Source organism: Phyllobates terribilis, unplaced genomic scaffold, assembly GCF_046119375.1.
Source record: "Phyllobates terribilis strain yellow unplaced genomic scaffold, ASM4611937v1 Scaffold_2__4_contigs__length_985480577, whole genome shotgun sequence".
Lineage (NCBI taxonomy): Eukaryota > Metazoa > Chordata > Amphibia > Anura > Dendrobatidae > Phyllobates > Phyllobates terribilis.
The window spans coordinates 579,433,529-579,458,484 of NW_027362762.1; the positions used below are offsets into that span (position 1 = coordinate 579,433,529).

The 24,956-nt window shown below is 45.8% G+C and overlaps 1 protein-coding gene across 4 annotated transcripts in view; it reads left to right on the plus strand.

Moving 5' to 3' along the window:
* TADA2A (transcriptional adaptor 2A) overlaps positions 1–24,956 on the plus strand; it is a 193,124-nt gene that overhangs the window by 23,105 nt on the left and 145,063 nt on the right. For 3 of the 4 annotated variants that reach the window (XR_012288948.1, XM_073666411.1, XM_073666414.1), the window contains exon 3: positions 18,620–18,679. Coding sequence is in view for 3 of the 4 variants with exons in the window: in XM_073666411.1 (XP_073522512.1) it covers positions 18,620–18,679 (60 nt within the window). In the remaining variant the exon portion in view is untranslated. Of the gene's footprint in view, positions 1–18,619; positions 18,680–19,398; positions 19,493–24,956 lie in introns of all 4 variants that reach the window. The other variant, XM_073666415.1, reaches the window with a different exon arrangement.

Genomic DNA, 24,956 nt, shown 5'->3' on the forward strand with positions numbered 1-24,956 from the left:
TAGCTTGTGATCGATGGTCTTGCAGTGTTTCAGGCAATTTCATTGAAACACTGAAAAATATTAAGATTTGAGAGTTCTCAGTGGTTGATACCTTTTTAATGGTCAACTGAAAAGATGGTAACAAATTGCAAACTTTCGAGACTACTCAGGTCTCTTCATCAGGCATAGAATAAAACAAAATCTGAGGAATCACATTTAGGCTGTGTGCTCATGATGCGTTTTTTAAGCGTTTTCGCAGCGGCAAAAACGCTGCAGAAACGCTTAAAAAATGCATGGTAGAAGGTCTGCAATGTTCCCCAATGATAATCTGCATGTGCTGTGCACATGCTGGGGAAATTTCCGCTGCGGGTTATCATTGCGGAAAAAAACGCAGCACTACCAATTATTTTGCGGAAGTGCTGCGTTTTCGCCGCCATTGACTTGCATTGGAACGCATGGATTACGCATCACTGTATATGTAGATGCACATTCCATGCGTTCTAATGTGCGGATGGTACCCAGGTCTAGAGGAGAGGAGACTCTCCTCCGGACCCGGTTACCATAGAACCTGTAAAAAAAAGAATAAATGAAAAAATAAATATATACTTACCTTCTGGCGGTCCGCGGTGCGCTTCTCTTCGCTTGCCAGCAGTTCGCGATGGACTGAAGGACCTGCGCTGACGTCATAGTCATGTGACGGGTCACACGACGCTGACGTCGGCAGGTTCTTCAGTGTACCGCTGCCGGCAAGGGAGAACGGAGTGAAGCAGGACACCGGGGGCCATCGGAAGGTAAGTATAGATTTCTTTTTTATTTTTATACATTCTCTCGGGTCACACTATATAAATCCATGCCGTTTGCATGGATTTATATAGTGTGACCAGGTTGACAAGCACTTTCCAAGTGATGCTAAAATCGCCTGGAAAAGCGCTTGACAAACCCGCATGCGGAAATGCAAGTGAAGAACGCTTCACATCCGCTTGTCCCTGGCAGGAAAAACGCATGTACAATCCGCATGTACAATCCGCATGTCCCTGGCAGGAAAAACGCATGTATAATCTGCACGCGTTTTTTTTCTGCCAGGGAGATGCAGAAACGCTCAGGAAAAAATCCGGAGCATTTCTGCATCGTGGGCACATAGCCTTATACACAACTGTGCACAAGAATAATGCAATAAATGAGACAAGTAACATGAAGCAAAACTTTGAGTATGGGAGGGAGGATAAAGAGTTGTGACCCTAAATATTGGAGCAATTCATAGATAAGGAGTGTGAAAGTTTTATATTGTCCTGTGATTGAGGTTTGGTCCAGGGTTCTGATGACCCCACAGGTCTCAGGAGCACATTCCTTAATAACATTATTATTTACTCTATGGCGCTTTACATGTGAAAAGGGTTATACATCTTAAACACAAGTACAATAATCTTAAACAATATAAGTCGCTGACTAGTACAAGAGGAGAGAAGACCCTGCCTGCGAGGGCTCACAGTCTACAAGGGATGGGTGAGGATACAGTAGGTGGGGGCAGAGCTGGTCGTGCAGTGGAATGGTTGGGCTGTGGTTACTGTAGATTGTAGGCTTGTCTGAAGAGGTAGGTCTTCAGGTTCCTTTTGTAGGCGAGAGTCTGATATGTTGGGATAGAGTTCCAGATGCACGGGAGAAATCTTGTATGCGACTGTGGGAAGAGGAGATAAGAGGGGAGTAGAGCAGGAGATCTTGTGAGGATCGGCGGTTGCGTGTAGGTATGTACCGGGAAACTAGGTCACGTATGGAGGAGACAGGTTGTGGATGGCTTTGTATGCCATGATCAGGGTTTTGAACTGGAGACTCTGGGTAATGGCGAGTCAGTGAAGGAATTGTTAGAGGGGAGAGGTTGGGGAATAGCGGGGGGACTGGTGAATTACCCGGGCAGCAGAGTTTAGGATAGATTGGAGGTGTGTCAGAGTGTTGGAAGGGAGGCCACAGATCAGGAGGTTGCAGTAGTCGAGACTGGAGGTGATGAGGGCACGCACTAGTGTTTTTGCATATTCTTGAGTAAGGAGTGTGAGGATCCGGGAATTATTTTGAGTTGGAGTCAGCAGGAAGAGAAAAGGGCTTCAATATGTGATTTGAAAGAGAGATTAGAGTCCAGGGTTACCCCGTTGCAGCAAGCTTGCGGGACTGGGGAGAGTGAGCAGCCATTTACTTTAATTGATAGGTTTGTTGAGGGGGCTGAGTGAGATGAACGGGCTGAGTGAGATGGGGGGGGGGGGGTGATGAATTCTGTTTTGTTCATGTTAAGTTTTAGAAATCTAGCAGAGCGGAAGAATGAAATAGCAGACAGACATTGTGGGATTCTGGTTAGTAGGGAGGAGATATCTGGTCCTGAGAGGTAGATCTGTGTGTCAACAGCATAGAGGTGATGCTGGAAGCTGTGAGACTCTTATGAGCTATACCCAGGCCGAAGTTGTAAATGGAGAAGAGCAGGGGCCCTAGGAGTGAACCTTGTGGGACACTGACAGATAGGGTGAGGAGGTGTTGTGTGAGTGGGAGACTCTGAATGTCCGGTCTTATAGGCAGGGCTGTTGAGTCGGTAAGCCAAACCTCCGACTCCAGCTCCGACTCCTCAATTTCCATGACACAGACTCCAACTCCGACTCCACGACTCCCTCATACATGGTTCATGTTTTAGTGATAAACTTACTGTAGCACAGATTCATCTCAACTAAAAGTCTTGACCCTGACATTTATAGGACACCTCATAACTTTCCCAAATTCTTATGAAAAAAATATTCCCCACAAACTGCATTGAACTACTATACCCAATTTATTATATATTTTAGGAGTTGGAGTCGGTCCTTTTTATACCGACTCCGATTCCGACTCCACAGCCCTGCTTTTAGGTATGACGAGATCCAAGCTAGGGCCAAGTCAGTGATGCCAAGAGATGACCGAATGTGTAATAATAGGGAATGGTCCACTGTGTCAAAAGCTGATGACATGTCAAGGAGGAGGAGGAGGACAGCGTAGTGTTACTTGGATTTGGCGGTTAGTAGGTCGTTGGTGTAGTCAGGACAGCTTCGGCTGAATGATACGGTCGGAAGCCAGATTGTAAGTGGTCAAAGAGGGAGCAAGAGGAGAGGTGGGAGGACAGTTCAAGATGGACTTGTTGTCCCAGTAGTTTCGAGGTATAGGGGAGAAGTCATATGGGGCGATATCTAGACACAGAGGATGGGCCAAGGGAGGGCTTTTTGAGGATGGGTGTGATTGAGGCATGTTAAGACCATGAGGGGAAGACACCAGTTGTTAGTGATTAGGTTGAAGAGAAGGGTAAAGACTGTGGTTAGGTTTGGGATGAGTTGAGGCGGGATCGGTTGGAGTGGACAGGTGGTGAGATGTGATCTTGAGAGAAGAGCAGAAAGTTGATCTTCCGTGATGGCTGGTTTTGGAGAGGAAGGCTGAGTAGTTATGAGGAGGTGCTGTGGGGATTGTAGGCCAAAGCTTTGTGTGAAGTTATCAATCTTCTGCTTGAAGAATGAGGCAAAGTCTTCAGCTGAGATGAGAGAAAAGGGTGGAGGCGCTGGGGGACGGAGGAGAGAATTGAAAGTGTTGAATAGCTGTTTAGGGTTGTGAGACAGGGCATATATGAGAGATGAGAAATAGGTTGGTTTGTTTTGCTGCAGTGAGTGTGGACTTGAAGGTAGTGAGGGACTGTTTGAATGTGATGTAGTGCTCTTTGGAGTGGGATCTTTTCCATCTCCGCTCAGCAACTCTGGAAGCCTGCCTCCGTTCTTTGGTTAGGCTAATGTGCCAGGGTTGCCTATTGATTTCATAAGTTTTGGTATGTGAGAGGTGCAGCCGATCCAAGAGCTGCAGCTTTTGTGTTTTATATAGAGCGTCAGCAGCATCTGTATAGTGTAATGAACTTATGTCTGTAAGAGGGAGAAGTGATTCAGAGAGTGAGTGTAGGTCGAGGTGTTTGAGGTTTCTGCGAGGGTCTGCAAGTTTGTGGAGTGAGAATTGTGGACGAGGAGAGGGAAGAGAATGTAAGTAGGTTGTGGTCAGAAAGTTAGAGAGGTTAGATAGGGAACAGAGGCGGGTGAAGATGAGGTCCAGAGTGTGGCCATCTTTGTGAGTGGCTGCGGAAGACCTTTGAGTGAGGCTGAAAGAGTAAGTGAGAAGCTTAGAGACAGCTGAGAGGGAAGTGTCAATTGGTATGTTGAAGTCGCCCATGATGATAATGGGGATGTCAGTCTGAAAGGAAATGAAGTGGTCCATAAAGGTGGTGGCTGACCCTGGGGGGCAGGAAATTACAGCCAGTTGGAGGGGGAGTAAAAACGCATACAGTGCACCTCAAAATAGGGGAGAGTAACGCAGGGTGGCAGTGGAATTGGGGAGAAGGAGTAGTTATCTGATGGGAGAAAACCAACTCCTCTGTCATGCTTGCCGCTGGGACGGGGGGTGTAAGAAAGATGGAATCCACCGTAGGAAAGTGCAGCTGGAGAGGTTGTGTCCGAGGTGGGTAAGCCAGGCTTTGGTGATGCCGAAGAAGGAAAGTTTGTTACTAATGAAAAGATCATAGATGTATGAGAGTTTGTTGCAGACAGAGTGAGCATTCCATAGAGCTCCTGTAAGTGGGACTGGGGAAGCAGGGGCTAGGCGGATGGTTAGAAGGGTTCTGGAAATTTGTGGTGGATAGGAGGTAGAAGTGTCTGTGAAGATGTGGTGTGGAGGGCCAGGATTTGGAAAGATATATTGCCGGCAATGAGGAGGAGCAGAGAAAGTGTTAGTAGGTGGGAGCAGGAGAGAGCATGAGATGGCTCTGTGTTTGGAGACACATGATTGAATGTTAAGGAATATTTATGAGGAAGTGGTGAGATGGATGGGGAGGATGGAGGGAGAGATGACTAGTTCCTTACTAGGTGTAGGAATTAAGGGCGTTTGTAGAAATTGGAAGACTATAGGGGAGACTGTGAAAACATAAAGAAACATTGTTTACAGTGTCCAAATATCCAGTTGCCTTCAGTACCCTTCAGGTATAATTAATCTTTCTACACTTAAGTGATGCACTGCAGACTAAAGTCTATGCAGACAAGTAACTCTCAATATATTTGCAACAGAATGCATTCAGGTATGAAGCAGAGGAGAGTGGTCTGTGCTCAACTTACTCAGATGATTAAGGCTGAGCCCGGATATTAAAGGGCCAAGTAAACAAGTTCATAAATAAGAGTAGGGGTAGTAGTAGGTATGTTTTTCAACTAACATTTGTATGTAGGAGCAGAGGTAGGGAGAAGTCAGGATGGGAAAGTTGGGTCACGTACCTGTAGGAGGAATGGATAAATAGACATTCTGATTAGAGTGCGGTAGTGGCAGATGACAAGGTACAGTCTGTATACATCATATTAAATTCAGGTGTAATTCATATTTCTACACTTAAGCGATGTCTGCATAGACTTTTTTCTGCAGTGCAAGTAACTCAACAATATATTTTGTTAGTTTATGTTGAAAGACACGCAAATCCATGTGACACATTCATTTCTGCGCTGAGTGTGTCAAAGGTTGTCATGAGTTTGTATTCCAAAATTTTTCTGTCTTTCTGATATTTAACCCCTTAAGGACCAGAGCTTTTTCAGTTTTACCTTTTTCGTTTTGTGCTCCCCTTGTTCCCAGAGCCATAGCGTTTTTATTTTTTGGTCAATATGGCCATGTGAGGGCTTATTTTTTGCGGGACAAGTTGTACTTTTCAACGCCATTACTAGTTTTACCATATCGTGTACGGGAAAACGGGAAAAAAATTCCAAGTGCGGTAAAATTGCAAATAAAGTGCAATACCACAGTTTTTTTATTTTAATTTTTTTACCACGTTCACTGAATGCTAAAACTGACCTGCCATTCTTATTCTCCAGGTCATTACGAGTTCATAGACACCAAACATGTATAGGTTCTTTTATATTTAAGTGGTGAAAAAAAATTCCACAATTTGGTAAAAAAAAAATAAAAAAAATACGCCATTTTCTAAGACCTGTAGCGTCTCCATTTTTCGGGATCTGGGGCTGGGTGAGGGCTTATTTTTTGCGCGCCGGGCTGACGTTTTTATTGATAACATTTTGGGGTAGATCCGATGTTTTGATCGCCCGTTATTGCATTTAATTGCAATTTTGCGGCGACCAAAAAACGTAATTCTGGCGTTAAGAATTTTTTTCTCGTTACGCCTTTTACCGTTCGGATTAATTCTTTTTTTATATTGATAGATGGGGCGCTTCTGAACGCGGCGATACCAAATATGTCTATGTAGGTTTTTTTTTTTTATATATTTTATTTTGAATGGGGCGAAAGGGGGGTGATTTAAACTTTTATATTTTTTTTATTTTTTTAATATTTTTAAAAACATTTTTTTTCACTTGTTGCTTGCTTCAATAGTCTCCATAGGAGACTAGAAGCAGCAACTATCCGATCGGCTCTGCTACATACAGGGGACGAGCAGATCCCCTGCATGCAGCAGAAATGGTCCTGTGCTATGAGCGCCGACCACTAGGTGGTGCTCATAGCGACCAGCTCATGACAACCACAGGCGTCTGCTGCAGACCCTGGGTTGTCATGCCCACCCATCGGTGACCCGCGATCACGTGACGGGGTCGCCGATGGGCGGGGCTTATGACGCGCTACCCGGAAGCACCCGTTAAATGCCGCTGTCGGAGATTGACAGCGGCATTTAACATGTTAACAGCCGCGGGTGGATCGCGATTCCACCCGCGGCTGTTGCGGGCACATGTCAGCTGTAAGAATCAGCTGACATGTGCTCGGTTCAGTGAGGGCTCAGCGCAGCAGCCCTCACTGAACGGGGGGTACGCAAATGTGCGTACTAATACGGCATGGGTTGCAAAGGGGTTAAAGTTACTTTTTAAGGTCAGTAACTTCATGTCCATGATGCTGTGATCAGGGATACAAAAATGTTTTGCTACAGGTAGATCTATTCTTTTTTCTTTTATTGTGTGGCAATGAGAATTTATCCTTGTTCTAAGTTTTTGCCTTGTCTCTCCAACATACAGACCCCCAGATAGACATTTGGTACACATAATTAAGTATGCTACATTAGATGTGATGCAGCTAAAAGTACCTGGTATCTTGTAGTCCTGATGTGAGTTGGAGATCTTTTATTTTACGTATGGTCATTGTAAATGGACAGGTTTTACACTTTTTCTGGTTGCAGGTAAAGATTCCTGTAGCTGGTGGAGAGGACAGGGAGCTTTTGACAATGATACTTCTTAGATTTGGGGGCTGCCTAAAACTCAGAAGTGAGGGAGGCTGGAAATATGGACTGTAATCTGGCATCTTTTTGTAGTAAAGGTTGTAGTTTCCGTGCAGCTCCCCTTTAGCACCTCCAGATTTGGATTGTAGACAACTTCTAGAGGCACTTGATAGCTTTCTTGTTAAGTTTTGTAATGTAGGTGTAACATCCCTGGCGGCGTGCTTGCATAGTGCACCACCTCCCACTATGCAAGACCGCAATCTTACCTGTCAGTCCAGCCTGCAAATCTTGCTCCAGTTCATGCTGTGTGCATGTCTCTTGACTGACTGCTTAGGGCGACGGCCCGGTTACTTCCTGATTCTTATAGCTGCTGTGGGCGCACCCCTAATGCGTCTCCAGTCTATTGCTGTGAGTCACTGGATATTTAAACCCCCTCCACCCAGTAGGAGATGCCTGAGCAACACTAACATTCAGTGTGCTCCTTATTCTGAAGTTGCCAGGTCCAGTTCTGCTTCTTGTCTGTTTCCGCCATCTCTGGGGGCTGCATACCCAGACCTGTTTTCTGTGACTTCTTGTCCGTTTCCGCCATCTCTGGGGGCTGTATACCCAGGCTCGTTCTTGTATCTCTTTGCAGTAGCAGTTCCTGTCTGAACTGTATCCTAGCCTGTTACCGGTTTGTCTCTATGTCCGTACCTTCCCTTTTCCTGCAGTATCTGAACCTGCACCTAACTCCTACTCGTTGTCTCTGTACTTCTGTTTGTGAGTTTTGTGTCCACTTGCTACTTCATAGGAAGTACCTTGTGTGTATCTGGTTCTGCTTGTCCCTTTTCCCTTCCTCCGTATCTTCCTGTATTTTCCAGTCTGTTCCATGTGAACAGAGCCCTGTCCTCTCTGCCTTGTCCACCGCACCTGCGGTTTCATTCCGCTCTGTCTTGCCCACCGCTCCGGCAGTTTCTCTCTGCTCTGTCTTACCCACCGCTCCGGCGGCTTCTCTCTGCTCTGCCTTGCTCACCGCACCAGCGGTTTCTCTCTGGTCTGGTGGCTTCTCTCTGCTCTGCCTTGCTCACCGCACCAGCGGTTTCTCTCTGCGCTGATTTGCCCACCGCTCCTGCGGCTTCTCTCTGCTCTGCCTTGCCCACCGCTCCGGCGGCTTCTCTCTGCTCTGCCTTGCCCACAGCTCCAGCGGTTCCGCTCTGCTCTGCCTTGTCCACCGCACCTGCGGTTTCTCTCTGCTCTGCCTTGTCCACCGCTCCGGCAGTTCCGCTCTGCTCTGCCTTGCCCACCGCACCTGCGGTTTTCGCTCTGCTCTGCTTGCTCACCGTACCAGCAGTTCCTCTCTGCTCTGCCTTGTCCTCCGCTCCGGCGGTTTCGCTTTACTCTGCTTGTCTACCGCATCTGCGGCTCTGTACCTGTCTCCCAGTCTGTACTGGTCCCTATCCAGCCTGCGCTCCAACCTGCTAGTACCTCCCGGTCTGCACTCAAGCCGTGCTTGCCAGTATCTCCCTGTCTGCATACCAGCCGTGCTTGCCAGTGCCCACCTGTCTGCATACCAGCCGTGCTTGCCAGTGCCCACCTGTCTGCATACCAGCCGTGCTTGCCAGTGCCCACCTGTCTGCGTACCAGCCGTACTTTCCAATACCCACCTGCCTGTATGCCAGTCTAACCTGCTTGTTCCTGCATTACCCGGTGTGGGTCAACAACTGTGACCAGGGTCTGACCTGGAGTCGCACCTGGTCCCTCTGCTCGGTTCCTCCTTGGTCCACGGAGTCGACTAAGCCACCGTGCGACCTTGGTCAGATCATGTTGATACTTAGTTATGCCCCTCCAGGCACTCCTCGGTTCATGGTACAGTGGGATTACTAATCACGCTCATGCCAGTCAGTCCGGGCGCGAGTGTAACAGTAGGAGAGGTTTCCTTGATATTCTAGTGGCTCTGGTTTTCAATTTTTGTTGGATGGTAGCCCTGATTCAGAAAGGTCTTTTTGAGGGTACCAAGGTGTTTGTTTCTATCCATAATATTGGAACATAAAGGTGTTTCTCACAAAATTAGAATATCATCAAAAATGTAATTTATTTCAGTTCTTCAATACAAAAAGTGAAACTCCTATATTATATAGAGTCATTACAGACAGAGTGATTTCAAGTGTTTATTTCTGTTAATGTTGATGATTATGGCTTACAGACAGTGAAAACACAAAAGTCATTATCTCAGTAAATTAGAATACTTTAACACCAGCTTGAAAAATGTTTTTAAAATCTGAAATGTTGGCCTACTGAAATGTATGTTCAGTAAATGCATTCAATACTTGGTTGGGGCTCCTTTTGCATCAATTACTGCATCAATTGGCAAGGCATGGAGGCAATCAGCCTGTGGCACTGCTGAGGTATTATGGAAGCCCAGGTTGCTTTGATAGCAGCCTTCAGCTCGTCTGCATTGTTGGGTCTGGTGGCTCTCATGTTCCTCTTGACAATATGGGGATAAGGTCAGGCGAGTTTGCTGGCCAATCAAGCACAGTGATACTGTTGTTTTTAAACCCGGTATTGGTTCTTTTGGCAGTGTGGACAGGTGCCAAGTCCTGCTGGAGAATGAAATTTCCATCTCCAAAAAGCTTGTCGGCAGAGGGAAGCATGAAGTGCTCTAAAACTTCCTGGTAGACGACTGCGCTGACTTTGGTCTTGATAAAACACTCAGGACCTACACCAGCAGATGACATGGCTCCCCAAACCATCACTGATTGTGGAAACTTCACACTAGACCTCAAGCTGCTTGGATTGTGGCCTCTCCACTCCTCCTCCTCCAGATTCTGGGACCTTGATTTCCAAAAGAAATGCAAGATTTACTTTCATCTGAAAACACCTTGGACCACTGAGCAGCAGTCCAGGTTTTTTCTCCTTGGCCGGGTAAGACGCTTCTGGCGTTGTCTATTGGTCATGAGTGGCTTGACACAAGGAATGCGACACTTGTAGCCCATGTCCTGGATACGTCTGTGTGTGGTGGCTCTTGAAGCAATGACTTCAGCAGCAGTCCACTCCTTGTGAATCTCCCCCAAATTTTTGAATGGCTTTTCTTTAACAATCCTTTCAAGGCTGCGGTTATTCCGGTTACTTGTGCACCTTTTTCTACCACACTTTTTCCTTCCACTCAACTTTCCATTAATCTGTTTGGATACAGCACTCTGTGAACAGCCAACTTCTTTAGCAATGACCTTTTGTGGCTTACCCTCCTTGTGGAGTGTGTCAATGACTGCCTTCTGGACATCAGTCAAGTCAGGAGTCTTCCCCATGATTGTGGAGCCTACTGAAACAGACTAAGGGACTTTTTTAAATGCTTAGGAAGCCTTTGCACGTGTTTGTTAATTATTCTAATTTACTGAGGTAATGACTTTTGTGTTTTCATTGGCTGTAAGCCATAATCATCAACATTAACAGAAATAAACACTTGAAATAGATCACTCTGTTTGTAATGACTATATAATATTAGTTTCACTTTTTGTATTGAAGAACTGAAATAAATTACATTTTTGATTATAGAATTTTGTGAGAAGCACCTGTATCTTATGGCTTGGCTGTAGACAATAAGGTTTTTTTTTTTTTTTTTTTTTTTTTTTGTGTGTGTGTTTTGGATGAAATCTGACCTTGAAAAGGAATGTTGGATAGTCAGTTGGTTTCTGGTACAGGGACGTCTCTTTCATTGTTTTGTAGCTTGATAGTGTCCAAAAAGTTAATTTCAGTGCAGGAGTAGTTGAGTGTTAGGCTGTGTGCCCACAATGCGGATTTAATATGTTTCCGCGGCGCCATTTCCGCTGCAAAAACACATTAAAAACGCATGTTAAGTTGTCTGCCATGTTTTCCAATGATAATCCGCATATGCTATGCACATGCTGCGAGAATTTCCGCTGCGGATTACCATTATGGAAAAATCAGCAGCACAACCATTTATTGTGCGTAATCGTGGCGAAATCACCGCCATGGACTTGCATTTAACCACATAACATCCGCATGGATACATGTATGCAATGCGCGTATGGCAGGGCTCGACAAACCCAGGCGCCTGGTCGCCAGTGGCGCCTAGAAAATGTTGTCTGGCGCCTAGCCCACACACCCGCCCGCCCACTCACTGTCGGGGCCCGGGCCCACACACCCGCCCGCCCGCCCACTCACTGTCGGGGCCGGGCCCACACACCGCCCGCCCACTCACTGTCGGGGCCGGGCTCACACACCCGCCCGCCCACTCACTGTCGGGGCCCTGGCCGCTTCCTCGGCACCTGTTCAGGGACGCAGGCGCTGCTTGATTGCCGGCACTCCCCCCAGACATGGCCGCGCGCTGTCCGGCTGTGTCTGCTAGTAATGACACGGCAGGGTCGACGGCACTGCACCTTTAATTGTGCTTGTGTGTCGCTCCTGCCGCGTCATTACTAGCAGACACAGCCGCACAGCGCGCGGCCATGTCTGGGGGAAGTGCCGGCAATCAAACATCGTCGGAGCGGAGGTCCTGCACAGATGGGCGGGAGGGGCCCGGACCCGACCGCAAGTGGGCCCCTCTGATGTTCCAGGGCCATGAAGTCTGTGACACGCCGGGGGCCCTGCACTGCCCCATACCCGAGGAGCTGCTGGACAGGACACTGGACCGGGGACAGGTGAGTGAGGCTTCCCCAATCCCCATATTAAAAATATTAGTAATGGGTCTGTGTGAGTGCATGTATGTGAATGTGAGTGTATATGACTGTGTATATATATTTGTCTGTTTTATCTATGTGTATGTCTGTATGTATACATATGTCTGCGTACCGTGTGTGCGCACGCATATGTCTGCGTACCGTGTGTGCGCACGCATATGTCTGCGTACCGTGTGTGCGCACGCATATGTCTGCGTACCGTGTGTGCGCGCGCATATGTCTGCGTATGTGAAGGATGAGGGGGCAGGCTGGGCCATGTGTAATAAATAAATATATATATATATATATATATATATATATATATATATATATATATATATATATATATATATAATATTTCTCCGCCGTATCTGTGCATCATGAATCGTGCCCACTGAGACTCTTTCGCCCGGGGCCCAGAAAAACCTGGAGCCGGCCCTGGGGGGAAGGATCGCTGTGGCCGGGGGGCCGCTACCTGTGTAAGTACATACAAAGGCCGTGCTCCCCGGGGAGACGCCGTGTGTGAGGGGGTCTATATGTACAGTTTGTCAACAAAAAAAATTCTGGCTCCTAAATTTTTTGGCTGGCTCCTAGATTCTGAACAACTTTGTCGACCCCTGGCGTATGGTACCCGGGTCTGGAGAAGAGGAGACTCTCCTCCAGACCCGGATACCATTAGTTAAAAAAAAGAATTAAAATGTAAAAAAAAATAATAAAAACAACAACATTATACTTACCTCTCCGATGGTCCCCAGTCTCCTTTCCGATGGCTTCCTCTGTCCTCGGCGTCCCGCGGTGTTCTGAAAGCGTGACCTGTCAGCTGACTAAATGACGTCAGCGCAGGCTCTTTCTGAACACAGCGGGACGCCGAGGACAAAGCACGCCACCGGAGAAGGAGACCGGGGGCCGCCGGAGAGGTAAGTATAATGTTTTTTTTTTTATATTCTTTACATTTTATTTTATTTATTTATTTTTTTTTTACTATTCATGCTGCATTTAAAGCAGCATAAGTTGGTCACACACTATAAATCCATGCTGGTTGCATGGATTTATATTGTGTGACCAACTTGTCAAGCACTTTCCAAGTGATGCTCAAAATCCCTTGGAAAAGCGCTTGAAAAAAACGCATGCAGAAATGCATGCAAAAACGCTTGAAAAACGTTTATCCTTGGCAGAAAAAACGCATGTAAAATCCGCATGTGTTTTTTCTGCCAAGGAGATGCAGAAATGCTCAGGAAATTTCTGCATTGTGGGCACGTAGCCTTAGGTTGATGGTGGGATGAAATTGATTAAAGTGTTGATGGAAAATCTTCAGCTGTTGCTCAGACTTCATCCGATGATTAAAATATCGTCAATTTAACGGTAGTAGGCCAGAGGCCTGATGGGACATAAGGACAAAGAAAATCACTTTGAAGCTTGGCCATGAAAAGATTTGCGTACTGTGGAGCCATTTTACTTCCCATCGCTGTACTAGTCTGTTGTAGATATATGTTGTTATCAAGTTCAAAGTAATTGTGGGTGAGGATGAATTTTGTTAGTTTCACCACAGAATCAGCATCAATTCCTACATTTTCCGTGAAGACTTTGTAGGCATCTAATCAATCCTGGTGTGGGATATTAGAGTAAAAACATTCCACATCCATGGTAGCCAGGATGGTTCCATCTGGTAGAGGACCGCCTACTGTTAGTTTATTCAATAGGTCCGTTGTGTCCTGAATGTACCGGAGTAGTCTCGAAAGCTTGCAATTTGATACCATCTTTTCAGTTAGCCATTAAAAGGTATCAACCACTGAGGACTCTCAAATCTTAATATTTCTCTACTGGTTAACATGGTACAAAGATATCTTTTTCCTGTATTGAAACGCTGTGATTGGCTTTTCAGAATTGAACAGCCAATCAACGCGATCGTAGTTGCTGGGGGGCGTTGCCACCCCCCACCTTCCCTGGGACAACGATTCCAGGTGCCCTGCTGTGAGAATCAGTAGGCACCTTAATGCAGTGCCGCATTTAAATATATGATGTAATCATACATCCAACGTCTGTAAGTACCTACTGACCTGGATGTATGCATACGTCCAAAGGTTGTGAAGGCGTTAATAAATCAGGACCGTCGGGCAAGTGGGGTTCACCTTTGTGTGCGCCCTGCTACAAATCCTACTCCAGTCAATGGCTTGAGTAATACTTGTGGCATAATGAACGCGCCCTTCCTGGCCCACTTTGATCTAGATGAATATTGTGTGATGCCATCAGTCACACAATTTTAGCGCATTAGTGCGTTTAGCAACTTTTCAAACCTTTTTACGCCATAATTCTGTTGTAAAAGGTTTGATGAATCGGGCTTACTGAGCGATAAAACTGACATGGCAACATGATTCTCCAGGTTATTAGGATTATGGTCATAGTGAATGTGTATAGTTTTTATAACTATTTGAGTGGCTTAAAAATTCCGGAGTCGGAAATAGCCACACGGTGGCTCAGTGGTTAGCACTGTAGCCTTGCAGCACTGGGGTCTTGGGTTCAAATCCCACCAAGGACAACATCTGCAAGGAGTTTGTATGTTCTCCCCGTGTTTGTGTGGGTTTCCTCACAAACTGATAGGGAATTAGATTGTGAGCCCCAATGGGGACAGTGTCGATAATGTCTGGAAAGTGCTGAGGACCTATATAAGTGAGTAAAAATAAATAATACAAAATAAACAATGATTTGTTACCTTTTTCCAAAAGCCATAGCTTTTTATTTTTATGTCCATGTGATGAGTGAGGGTTTGTTTTTAGTTTGTCATGTTGTGGTAGTTATTGGTACAATTTTGAGGTACATTATCAAGTTTTGATCACTTTTGTTTTTATTTTATTTCTTATATTTATAGGGCCCACAGGGGACATGAACCTGTGCCCATTTAACTGCTTTTACAATATCCTGCAATACTGTTGTAGTATACAACCCCTGGCAAAAATTATGGAATGACCTGGCTCGGAGGATGTTCTTTCAGTTGTTTAATGTTGTTGAAAAAAAGCAGATCACAGACATGACACAAAACTAAAGTCGTTTCAAGAAACACTAAAATAAATCAAGATAAAAAATGTGGTACCCAGTAAGGGTAATTTTTTTCAGACCAAGCAGAGGGAAAAAATGATGGAATCACTCAATTCTGAGGAAAAGATTATGGAATCATGAAAAACACACAAAAGAACACACCAATACATCACTAGTATTTTGTTGCACCACCTCTGGCTTTAATAACAGCTTGCAGTCTCTGAGGCATGGACTTAATGAGTGACAAACAGTACTCTTCATCAATGTGGCTCCAACTTTCTCTGATTGCTGTTGCCAAATCAGCTTTGCAGGTTGGAGCCTTGTCATGGACCATTTTCTTCAACTTCCACCAAAGATTTTCAATTGGATTGAGATCCGGACTATTTGCAGGCCATAACATTGACCTTATGTGTCTTCTTTCAAGGAATGTTTTTGCTCTATGGCAGGATGCTTCATCATCATGAAAAATGATATCATGAAAAATGGTATAAGAAAAGGGATAAGAAAACTGACCAAAATATCAATGTAAACTTGGGCATTTATTGAAGATGTAATGACAGCCATCTCCCCAGTGCCTTTACCTGACATGCAGCCCCATATCATCAATGACTGTGGAAATTTGCATGTTCTCTTCATGCAGTCATCTTTATAAATCTCATTGGAACGGCACCAAACAAAAGTTCCAGCATAATCACCTCGCCCAATGCAGATTCGCGATTAATCACTGAATATGACTTTCATCCAGTCATCCACAGTCCACAATTGCTTTTCCTTAGCCCATTGTAACCTTGTTTTTTTCTGTTTAGGTGTTAATAATGGCTTATGTTTAGCTTTTCTGTATGTAAATCCCATTTCCTTTAGGCGGTTTCTTACAGTTCGGTCACAGACATTGACTCTAGTTTCCTCCCATTCGTTCCTCATTTGTTTTGTTGTGCATTTCCTGTTTTGGAGACATATTGCTTTAAGTTTCCGGTCTTGACGCTTTGATGTCTTCCTTGGTCTATCAGTATGTTTGCCTTTAACAACCTTCCCATGTTGTTTGTATTTGGTCCATATTTTAGACACAGCTGACTGTGAACAACCAACATCTTTTGCAACATTGCGTGATGATTTACCTTCTTTTAAGAGTTTGATAATCCTCTCCTTTGTTTCAATTGCCATCTCTCATGTTGGAGCCATGATTCATGTCAGTCCACTTGGTGCAACAGCTCTCCAAGGTGTGATCACTCCTTTTTAGATGCAGACTAACGAGCAGATCTAATTGATGCAGGTGTTAGTTTTGGAAATGAAAATTTACAGGGTGATTCCATAATTTTTTCCTCAGAATTGAGTGATTCCATAATTTTTTCCCTCTACTTGCTCTGACTGAGTACCACATTTTTAATCTTAATTTCTTCTAGTGTTTCTTAAAGCCCTAAAGTTGCCATTTGAAATGACTTTAGTTTTGTGTCATGTCTGTCATCTGCTTTTTTTGAACAACATTAAACAACTGAATGAACATCCTCCGAACCCGGTGATTCCATAATTTTTGCCAGGGGTTGTATATTCTTAATTAGTCTGCTACAAAGCTCAGCCTGAAGCTGGAGAACAATCATAGCCGCTAATGTATACTTCAGCAGACCCTATACATCTATTGCAACCCATTTGCACTCTGAAGTCATATCAAGCGGGGCCGACAAGCTACACGGAATGGATACCTGGGCAGGATGGTGTGGCTTAAATGCTGTCGTCAGTGATTGACAGCTGCATTTAAGGAGTATTCCCATCTCCAAGATCCTATCCCTGTATGTAGTAGGAATAATAATAATAATAATAATAATAATAAATACCTTCAATTAAAAGTGTAGTATAGTTCTCCTGATTTGCTATGATTCTTTCCTCATGTGCTGGCATTGCAGGATCTTGGGTATCCATTGTTACATCCACTGATATAGTGACAGCTAGTTTTTAGTGATCACAACCTAAGGTCCCTCAATGCCTGTGTACTGCAGGTGTCAGAATGCACTGCGCAGTCACAAAATGAGGGCAGTCAAATAGCTATAAATAACAATTTATATATGTATATATATTAAACAAGCTGACAGGGATTGCAACAGGGGTTAGTAATGAGAACACTATCACAATAGCAATAACACACAATACATCACAATAGCAATAACAATAGCAATAAAATCCTTCTCTAAAATACTGTATCTAGCCCAATTATGGGATTAGCACTGAAGTCCATTGGTTCTGCAAATGGCTCTAGCGGGGGTCTCCAGTTATTTCCGCTAGGCCTTTGAGTCTTTTTTTCTGACAGTCAATTAGATCCCGTTTTGCTTGTTCCACCTCACCCGTCCCCCTCCCAACCTGATACCCTAAACCCAATTGTTCCCGGTATGGTGAGTGAAGTGACAGCTCTGTTCAGTGATGACACTCGTCTCCGGCACGACTCCTTTCTATCCTCTTTGTCCTGTCAATCGGGGCGGTTGACCACGTCGTGGGTAGGAGGGTCTTGTACATTTCCTTAATGTCGTATCCAAGTCTCGGTCCTCTTCCGTAGCCGTGACACCCGAGGGACCGCTGCGCTGAATCCCGCGCTCGTTCACCGGCAGCCACCCGTCTTGCCTTACGGGTCTCTCACCCCGGTGTCTCTCGCTGGTTCCTTCAGCATGTCCGGCCTGCGTCACGTCTCTCTCTGTGTCTGGCGCCGAAATCACCTCAGGGATTGCGCGCTCGACCTTTAAATTTTGAAATCCTGTGCTGGAGGTCACCTGACCAGGTCCGGCGTGCAAACTTAAAATGCTCACCAGATGGCGCTCTTTCTCCTTATTACATACATCTCGCATTGATTCTCTGAAAGACTTTTCTCCTTCTATTACATCTGCACATGAGGAAAGAGACCTAGCAAATCCAAAAAACTATACTACATTTCTAATTGGAGATATTTACTAATATTATTATTACACCCGCAGCCAAGCCGTGCATTATGGTCCTGTCTCAGACCAATTTGTACAGACATCTGAATGCGCCCTTGGAGGTCGATGACATATGTGGGATGGGCTCAGTTCTTGCACTCTTGGATATGCCTGTCATGGTACATTAAGGGGTTGATATGGATCTGTCATTACTCTTGTACCTTCTTGTTTTGAGTAGAATTAATTCGCAATCTAAATTGTTATTCACATGGAGTAATATAAGTTGAAAATGTGTGAATTCTTACGCATTATTCATATCTTAAAGGGAACCTGTCACGTCCTAGCTACTATCTACATTGCCCCCAGAGAGTTATTAGTGAGGCAATGTGCATTACTAGCAAGCTTTTTTCATTAAAATTGTTAGTATGTCAAAGGTTATAAAATCATTATAATACCGTGTCATATTCAGTCATAGGGGTGTGATTCTCCCATTCAGTCACTGCTGACGCCACCCATATATTTGAATATAGCACCCAGCGAGTGCTATTATTGTGGGGCGCATGCGCATTTGTACATGTCCGGCCGCTGGTCTCGCCTCCGCGCAGTGAGGCTGTGTGATTACCAGCTTCACAGCGCACACGCGGGGAGCATAGCGAGACTGTGTAGTTCGCAAGCCTTTTTTGCTGGTTAGTGATTCACATGGGGACAGTGTAGATAGTAGCTAGGCCGTGACAGGTTCCCTTTAAGTTCATTGTAGTTTATATTATTTTAATGGTATTGATTTTATAAGCAATGTAATTTTCTTTGTTGTTTTTTTTCCCTTTTAGTGCTTTTCAAGAGGCTTTGAGTATAAGAAACACCAAAGTGATCATAATTATGAGATCATGGTAAATATGATTTTAATAATTTAGAATAACGCAATCATAGAGTGCAACTCAATAGAAAACTTTTGACTTTGGCTAAAAACTCAAAAGCTTTACAAAAATTGCCACTTATAAAACGTGAGTGGCCATGTTACAGGAGTAACTTAAAACCTATGTACACTTTCACACAAAATTTCTCTCTCAAGGTACTCTCCAGGACCGCACCACAGGAGGTTGATTCCCTGTACTAATAGGGACAGGAAACACAAAGAGGTCAAATAGCCCCTCCCCACTTCCTAACTTCACTGTTTTTTTCCTGTTGCTATGGGATGAGGAGGTCATCCTGCAGTACTATGTGGCCGTAGACAGACACTGCAGATGGTACTTTTTTTTTTGGTCAGCCTGGCAGCTAAAGTTGATTGTTTTGCTTTTTTTCTTTCATGGCTGCTCCTGTCTCCCCAGGGACTCAGGACACGCCATTTCTCCTGCGCTCTATGGCAAAGCAAAATAGTTGCAGGATGGGTGCCTCCCCTGAGCTAACTAGCGTCTTCTCCTCCCCTTCCATGTGCTGGGCCTAGCGTGTGTACCAAAAGTGACGTCAGACACAACCGCGCTCCCATTTAGCGTCACTTCCAGTTGCCTTCCAGAGTGGAACATGTGGACATTTTCCAGCATTTTCTACTTGCTTATTTGGAGGACCATGGTCTGCCAGGCTACTTAAGCGAATCTCCCTTACCTTCAAGAACAGGGAGAAGAGGAGTGATCATCTGTGGGATGATGCCGAGCTGGGTCCTAGGATACTTGGACGTAATTGTCCTGGATGGAAGACATTTTAAGGTACGACCTGTCCTTTTGCTATGGAGGATTCTCTTTCCTCTTCATCTGCAGAGCCCAATGTGAAACCAAGCCCTGTAAGGGTATTTGCACACTGTTCGTTTGTGTTTTGGCTGCTGCAAATCCATGCGGATTTAGCCCCCAAAACACATTGCAAACCTTATCTCAGAATTTTCTATGGGAGTTTGGAAGATCTGTGCTCATGATCAGTAATTTTCCTGACATGATTTCATGTGCGGAAAAAGAAGCAGCATGTCCATTCTTTGTGCAGATTTACCTTCGTTTTTCCTATACAATGCATTGGAAAAAACTCATGGTAAATCCTCAGGCGAAAATGCACATAAAAACGCATGTAAATGCAAAAAAAGGCATCAAAAATGCGCAGAATTTCTGCAAACAATTCCTCATCGTCCGCACATAACTTAAGTGTTCTGGCATGGGTGGGTCTTTCTCTTTTTTTGCAGCAGGATATCTTTCTTATTCCCATTGTCTGTCTCTCTTTTTCAGGTAGAGAAGGTTCCTGCAGACCGTTACAAATCTTAAATATGCCATCTGTGCTAGGAAACGTCCATCTTACTATAAGAAACGACTATGTCAGGATTGTACTGATAGGATTGTAAAGGAGAAACAGCCCTCTTTAAAGGAAAAAATTAAGGGGATGGTTCGCCTGGAGATCCTGTTGTCCTTAGCCTCTACTTCCCATTTTGTAACCCTGCCCCCAAAAAGAGGAAGACTAGTTTGGAGAAAGAATTAGACTCGGACTCTCAGGCTAAGGAGAGGACTACAAAAAACATAAATTGTGATGTTTGAAGGGTGTTTGGTGAATGTTCGAAAATCAGACTTGGTCCCTTACACCAGGAAAATTTTCCTAGGCATCCTTCTGAACTCTCAGAAACAAACATCCTTCTTTCCAGAAGAAAAACTGATTCAAATGAAATCCAGAATAGTGGCTTTATAAGATCAGAGAAAAGGTGTCCTTGAGGGCCGTGATGTCGGTCTTAGGCTCAATGACTTCATGCATTTAAGCGGTGTCATAGTCTCAGGCCCAAATGAAAGTTAAACAGACGCACATTCTATCATGGTGGGACGGATCCACCAGGTCCCTGAAAAAGAAAGTTTCTTTGCCCAGTCGGGTGGAATTCTCGCTCGTCTGGTGGCTCATGTCAAAAAATCTAGTGAAAGGGGTGTCCTGAAATCAGAATCCTCCGACAACCATTACAACAGATGCCAGCAGAGGAGAATGGAGAGCAATAATCTCCCACACTTCTTTCCAGGGGATCTGGACACAAGAAGTCAGTCTTCGGTCATCCCACGTCAGAAGATTAAAAGCCATAGAGGAGGCTCTCAAGGCCCAAGTAACCTTAATTCAGGGGACTCATATAAAGGTCTATTTTGATAATATGACCACAATAGCTCACATGCACCATGAAGGGAGCTCAAAATTCAAGAATCTAATGCTGATCTCAGCAAGAGTGGCATCATGTCTATCAACACTGCATTTGAAGGGCTCTGCCAATATCCAGTAAGACTTGAGCAGCGAGGATGTTCAACCAGGTGAATGGAGTCTAGATATGAAAACTTTCCGGATGATAGTTGAGAGATGGGGCCATCCTGACTTAGACCTATTTGCAGGCCATCAGAACGTAAAAGCAGAGCGTTACTTCTCTCTGAACTCAAACAATGCCTGTATAGCAGTGGACGCATATGATCATTCCTGGAATTTCGAGCTGGCTTATGCCTTCTCACTGATTTCTGTTCTGCCAAGGATACTTCAAACCATTAGGTCAGAAAGTGTCAGAACGATCCTTGTAGCATCTCTCTGGCCAAAGAAGCTGGTTTGGGACATTAAGCAGCCTGTTGTTAGACGGTCCCCTGAGTCTACCATTAATCATCAGCAGCCTTTTTCACCAGGGTCCAATCTACCATCCAAAGCTTGAGTCTGGTTCCTTGACTTCTGAATCCACATTCCTAAAATCAAGGGGCCTCTCAGACAGAATCATAGGTATCCTTCAAAAAAGCAGGAAACTGTTCACAAATGCCATCTATAGCAAAATATGGAAGACTTTTGTATCATGGTGTGGCTCTAATCCTCCGGACCTCCTTCATATGGATATGGCCCAAGTTTTAACTTGCCTACAGTATGGTCTAGAAGATGGCCAAATACCCTCAAGGTCCAGATTTCAGCCCTAAGTTCATTTTTTTAATCAGAACTTGGCAGATCATCATTGGATAAGGAGATTCATGACGGCAGCCTTCTGGTTACATCCGAGACTGGCCACCTTAATCCCGTCCTGAGATCTGAATATCGTCCTCAAGGTTTTGACGCTGCATCCATTTGATCTAATATCTTCTCTGAACTTAGACTGTCTTGGAAACCAGCTTTCCTAGTTGCAATTACAACGGCTAGGAGAGTCGGTGAACTTCAGGCACTCTCGATCAGTGAACCTTACCTAAAGATTCTGGAAGACAAGAATTATTTTCCACTTAGACCTGTCATTCCTACCCAAAGTGACTTTCAGAGTTCCACATGTCTCAAAAAATTATTCTTCATTCCTTTTTGCCAGAATCCATCAAACGATAAGGAAACCGTTGCACTCCTTAGAAATACGAAGAGTTGTTCTTCACCATCTTAAGCAGTCTAGAGCCTGGAGGAAGGATCAGAATCTTTGTCCATCACTATGGTCAAAATAATGGCAAGAAGACAGCAAAGAATACCCTTACCTGGATTAAAAGAGCAATTTGCAGAACATATAAGAACCAAAATATATCACCTCTGTAAAAATGTACAGCTCTAGGGCCATATCTGTCTCTTGGGCCACAAGGGCAAGAGCTTCCTTCGAGCAGATCTGTAGCGCTACTACCAGGTCCTCGGTCCATACCTTCTCTAAACATTATACACTGCTCAAAAAAATAAAGGGAACACTCAAATAACACATCCTAGATCTGAATGAATGAAATATTCTCATTCAATACTTTGTTCTGTACAAAGTTGAATGTGCTGACAACAAAATCACACAAAAATCATCAATGGAAATCAAATTTATTAACCAATGGAGGCCTGGAATTGCAGTCACCCCCAAAATTAAAGTGGGAAAACATACTACAGGCTGGTCCAACTTTGATGTAATGTCCTTAAAACAAGTTAAAATGAGGCTCAGTATTGTGTGTGGCCTCCACGTGCCTGAATGACCTCCCTACAACGCCTGGGCATGCTCCTGATGAGGTTGCGGATGGTCTCCTGTGGGATCTCCTCCCAGACCTGGACTAAAGCATCCGCCAACTCCTGGACAGTCTGTGGTGCAACGTGACGTTGGTGGATGGAGCGAGATATGATGTCCCAGATGTGCTCAATCAGATTCAGGTCTGGGGCACGGGCGGGCCAGTCCATAGCTTCAATGCCTTCATCTTGCAGGAACTGCTGACACACTCCAGTCACATGAGGTCTGGCATTGTCCTGCATTAGGAGGAACCCATGGCCAACCGCACCAGCATATGGTCTCACAAGGGGTCTGAGGATCTCATCTCTGTACCTAATGGCAGTCAGGCTACATCTGGCGAGCACATGGAGGGCTGTGCGGTCCTCCAAAAAAATGCCACAGAGCACCAGGATTGACAAAGTTGCCACTGGCGCCCTGTGCTCTTCACAGATGAAAGCAGGTTCACACTGAGCACATGTGACAGAGTCTGGAGACGCCTGGAGAGCGATCTGCTGCCTGCAACATCCTTCAGCATGACAGATTTGGCAGTGGGTCAGTAATGGAGTGGGGTGGCATTTCTTTGGAGGGCCGCACAGCCATCCATGTGCTCGCCAGAGGTAGCCTGACTGCCATTAGGTACCGAGATGAGATCCTCAGACCCCTTGTGAGACCATATGCTGGTGCATTTGGCCCTGGGTTCCTCCTGATGCAGGACAATGCCAGACCTCATGTGGCTGGAGTGTGTCAGCAGTTCCTGCAAGATGAAGGCATTGAAGCTATGGACTGGCCCGCCTGTTCCCCAGACCTGAATCCAATTGAGCACATCTGGGACATCATATCTCGCTCCATCCACCAGCGTCATGTTGCACCACAGACTGTCCAGGAGTTGGCGGATGCTTTAGTCCAGGTCTGGGAGGAGATCCCACAAGAGACCATCCACAACCTCATCAGGAGCATGCCCAGGCGTTGTAGGGAGGTCATTCAGGCACGTGGAGGACACACACAATACTGAGCCTCATTTTGACTTGTTTTAAGGACATTACATCAAAGTTGGATCAGCCTGTAGTGTGTTTTTCCACTTTAACCCCTTCCCGACCCATGTCACAGCGTCTGTGACATGGCGGGATCGCGCCCCTGCAGCGCCTGCGAGAGGGGGCGCTCAGGTGTCACAGTTGCTACTGCAACTGGACAACCTGTAGTTGACCCCACGGGGGGTGGATTAACCCCCCCCGTGCCTAGGACCCCTCAGATTGGCAGTTTCATTAAAGTAAACGTGAAACTGCCAATCTGAATGAATTAAATATTTCACCAATGGAAATTGGTGAAATATTTATGATCTGGGCATGGCCTGATGCATATAGCATCAGCCACTGGCTGGGGGGAGTGTCAGCTCTGCCCCCCCCCCCCCAGATCTGATTGCGGCTAGTGTCCATGTGACGCTAGCCCTCCAATCAGATGTGGAGGGGGTCGTTTTTACAATGGCTGACCAAGCTCCACAGCTTCCTCCCGTCCGTGGAAGCTGTGGAGCTTGGTCACCCACCGATCTGTTGCTGCCGCCGCCAGCGATCTGCCGCCGCCGATCCACCGCCGGTAATATTTCCCCCCTTGTCCGATTCCAGCCCCTCCCCCTCCAACCACCTCCACCCCTCTCCAACCACCTCCACCCCAGTCCAATTTCATACCTGCACCCTGACCTCCGCTCCATCTCCCACGTCTGCATCCACCGGCTGGTGCTCTCCTTCTGCCAGCCGGTGTACGGTGATCACAGGCAGCAGCAGGCTCACTGTGAATCCCCTGTGATCACCCACCATCCCTCCCAGTGATCACCCTCCCCCCCCCCCCCCCGTACCAGTGATCACTCGTCCCAGTGATCACCCCCCTGCTGCTGCCGGTTCCTGCTCCTTTTTCTGCCCCAGTGATCACCCCCTGATGCTACCGGCTCCTGCTCCTTTTTCTGCCCCAGTGATCACCCCCTGATGCTGCCGGCTCCCGCTCCTTTTTCTGCCCCAGTGATCACCCCCTGATGCTGCTGGCCTCCTACCCCCCTTGCTGCTGCCAGCTCCTGCCCCCCTTTCTGCCCCAGGGTTCACCCCCCTTGCGGCTGCTACTGCCGGCTCCTGCCCCTCTTTCTGCCCCAGTGATCACCCCCCTTGCTGCTGCTGGCTCCTCCATCTCCTCAGCCCCCTCCTACGCCTGACCGCCCCCTCATGCGCCCCGTGTGCCTGAGCGTGCCCCGAGTGACTGAGCGCGCCCCCTACACCTGACCACCC